This window comes from Lactuca virosa, chromosome 3 (genome assembly GCF_052849685.1).
Source record: "Lactuca virosa cultivar CGN04683 chromosome 3, Lactuca_virosa_CGN04683_v6, whole genome shotgun sequence".
Lineage (NCBI taxonomy): Eukaryota > Viridiplantae > Streptophyta > Magnoliopsida > Asterales > Asteraceae > Lactuca > Lactuca virosa.
Window position 1 is genome coordinate 110841579 of NC_136428.1, and position 3699 is coordinate 110845277.

Sequence of the window (3699 nt, forward strand, 5' to 3'; positions counted from 1 at the left end):
GCTTATATTTATATTTATACAATTTGATGTTCATCTTAGTTTTGTTAGTATATTGTTATGGTTTTATTCAAAATGCTTATAAAAAAAGAAATCAGACCTTCTATAAAAAAAAATAACATATGTACAATAAAACGATTAAAAATTACTTGTTAGTTGTTAGTGTTTGTAATTTAATATAGTTTAACTTTTTTAACAGCTAAAATCATTATCTTAAGCACTCAAGAAACCTGTAAATTAAGAATGAGTCGATTGACAAAACTTTAATGTAATAAATTAGTAAAAAATAAAGTTACATGGTCTTGATTATCTTGCAAAACAATTTATATTGTAAACTTAATGTAATAAATTAGTAAAAAGTAAAATTACGTGGTCTTTTGATTATCTTGCAAAACAATTTATATTGTAAACTTAATGATAAATGAAAAGCCACGTAATATCTAAAATATATTTTATTAAATTTAATCAATTGGAAGTTACCAAAAACAAATATACTATATTTTGGTAAATAAGTTTGAAACAACAAGACTGATAAATATTTTTTAAGACTACAACCCTTAGGTGCAAAACTCAAGAAATCAGCGAGCCTGATAATAACATGTACGTTGCATTGGGAATCATGGTGTTAGTTTAGAGATTATACTTGTGTTTATATAAAGTACAAGATGGAAAGGGTTAATTAGTGTAAAGTGGTAAGTTAATGAGGTTACGGGAGCTCTTTATTCGATCTATAGGGGTTAAGATGTAATTTGCATTAATATCAATATAGATTTGGGTTTTAAATGTATTCAGTTTACAGCTTCCGTTTCCTCTGTCAGTGATTAACTGATCGATCATACGAAAATTAGGGTTTGCTTACAAACTCAAAGTTCTTTGTTTTCTTGATATAGATTACTACCGTTTATCATTAGCTATTCATCAAACCATTCAGTTGATTAGAGTGGATATTTACAGAAACGTTCTTTCTTACCTAAAATTCCCAGATCTGTTGGTTTACAAAAGGGATCAAATGGACACCAACAATGTGGAGAGAATGGAGAGTCAAAATCAGCATTTACAGTCACATGAACCAGGCACCACCTTCCTAAGTTCATCCTTTAATGGAGTCAACATTTTATCTGGTTAATATACCTACAAAAAATTTGTAACCTCTATGCATGATCTCATATTTCCCAACTAAAAAATTAATGTTATCGTTTTCATTTTTCAGGTGTTGGGATACTGTCAGTAGCGTACGCACTCTCAAAAGGTGGGTGGTTAAGCCTACTGTTACTACTCTTGATAGCTCTTTTAAGTTTCTACACTGCATTACTTCTTCAAAGATGCATGGATTCGGACCCCCTTATCAAAACCTACCCTAACATAGGCGGAAAGGCATTTGGGAGAATAGGGAGTGCGATTATCTCTGCCTTCATGTACCTAGAGCTGTACTTGGTGTCAGTTGAGTTTCTAATTTTGGAAGGTGACAATTTACATAAGTTATTTCCAAAAAAAAGTTTTGACATTTTTGGAAAGAAAGTTGGAGGGAAACAAGGGTTTATTTTGTTGACTGGTCTTGTTGTATTGCCTACAACTTGGTTAAGAAATTTGGGTGTTTTGGCATATGTTTCCGCTGGTGGGGTGATTGCAACTGTGATTCTGGTTGTGGCTGTGTTGTGGGGTGGTGCATTTGATGGAATTGGATTCCATGAGAGAGGAGAACCCTGGAATTGGAATGGGTTGCCAACTGCGGTAAGCATGTTTATGTTTTGTTACTGTGGTCATGCTGTTTTTCCAACTCTATGCAATTCCATGAGGGATAAGTCCCAATTCCCGAAGGTAAGTATATTTTTGTTTATATTACACCTTAATCATCATTCTTAAATGCTTAGAAAAGATAATATAAAGTACTAAGAACGACGAGCATTTTATAATTTTTAACGTAGAAATTATAACCCTTGTAATTGAATGACCTTTTTTTTTGGTGTTTTTCGTTAACTAAAACCCAAAATCTCCTAATATTAACCAACAGCTATTAAACAATATGCATAAACAAGTAATTTAGTGACAGCTTTTTTATTTGTTTGGGTGGTACAAGTTGCAAGTCTATATATAATCCTCTATGCTTATCTATTATTGCAGGTTCTACTTGTTTCCTTTAGCGTGAGCACTATAAGCTATGGATTGATGGCGATATTAGGCTACTTGATGTTCGGAGAACACATAGCATCACAAGTGACATTAAATCTTCCCACAAAAAATATAAGTTCAAAAATAGCAATATACACAACACTAATGATCCCCATAGCCAAATATGCCTTAATCATAGAACCAGTTGCCACATCAATAGAAGAAACACTTCCCTTTCGAGAAAGCAAGATGATGAGTTGTCTCATTCGGACATGTCTTGTGGTCAGCACAGTCTTCGTGGCATTGTTGGTCCCCTTTTTTGGCTATGTGATGGCGTTTATAGGCGCATTTTTGGGCATTTCCATGTCGATATTGTTTCCATGTTTGTGTTATTGGAAGATTGTCATAGGGTTCAAGAGATTTGAGGTAGAAATGATGGTGATTTTGGTTATCTTGTGTGTTGGAATGTTTTTTGAAGTGGTGGGTACTTACACGGCTGTAACAAACATTATAAATGAGGTTCAAACTAAATGAATTGAACACTATATTCTTATTGTTATTCAAAATTGTAGGGATTTGTTTTTTTTTTTTGGAAACGGCAAATATCATTAATACACGATTAGCAAGTAACTAAAACGTGACAGAAGAGACAATACAAACTGGAAGAAAACAAATAGGAAGAGAACAAATACCGAGGAGAACCAGAAAACAAAGAATTAGGAGGAAATAGATAAATGAGCAAACGGTGAGCAGCTCCACTCAGCCCAGCTTCCACAACTCATACGACTCCTATGTTTGCACCATGAGTATGAGTTTGAGATAATATCGTCCGCGATCTTTGCTGGAATAACTCGAATATTTTGAAGGTCTTGTCATTTCTAGCAATCCATATATACCATAATACACCGAATAGTATAACATATCCAATTACTTTCTTCTTTTGACATTTCTCCCATATAATACTTGTGTAGGGATTTGTTAGGCAATGTACGTGACTCTTAGGCATTCAGAATATCCGACATCAAAAAATAGTATTGAGTTTTAAATGTGGGAAACGATAAAATTTAGAAACTAAATTCATTTTATAATGTCTACCAACAATACACTCCTTGTCCTCTCTTTTAGAAAAAATAAAATTTTGTTTCCTTTCAGAAATTAAATCAGCTAGCTTCTGTTACAAAACTAATTACTTCTCGAATTCTTTGATATTTCCTCGTATTTGTGTGCTATATAGCTTTTGGAGTTTGTTGTTATTTACCCGTGATTGGATTGGAATCTTGATCTCCAATTCTCCATCACCTTGATTATCAACAATGCATGAGTTCAAATCCTTTATAGGATTATATATAATTTATAAGGATGCTTTTATTTGCTCAACATTGAGTTTTTGATTTTCATAAAGTGGACATTTATTCATAGCGTAGTAGCCACATGATTAGAAATGTCTAATTCTTCGTATTTATTTGTTATGTTTGATGTCGAATTATATATGTTAGATATGATTTAGATCTCTATGTTTGCTTTGGTTAATATGCATGGTACATCTTTGTTTTTTTTATGTGTTTTCTCAATCTTTATGTTTGATGTTAGATA

The 3699-nt window shown here is 32.6% G+C and overlaps 1 protein-coding gene across 1 annotated transcript; it reads left to right on the forward strand.

The window, feature by feature from the left end:
* Nucleotides 1-1006: 1006 nt before the first annotated feature.
* LOC145162529 (amino acid transporter AVT1I-like) lies at nucleotides 1007-2640 on the forward strand. The gene is made up of 3 exons (XM_079081646.1): nucleotides 1007-1118; nucleotides 1208-1815; nucleotides 2119-2640. The coding sequence occupies exons 1-3, from the start codon at nucleotides 1007-1009 to the stop codon at nucleotides 2638-2640; spliced, it is 1242 nt and encodes a 413-aa protein (XP_078937772.1).
* The last annotated feature ends 1059 nt before the right edge of the window (nucleotides 2641-3699 follow it).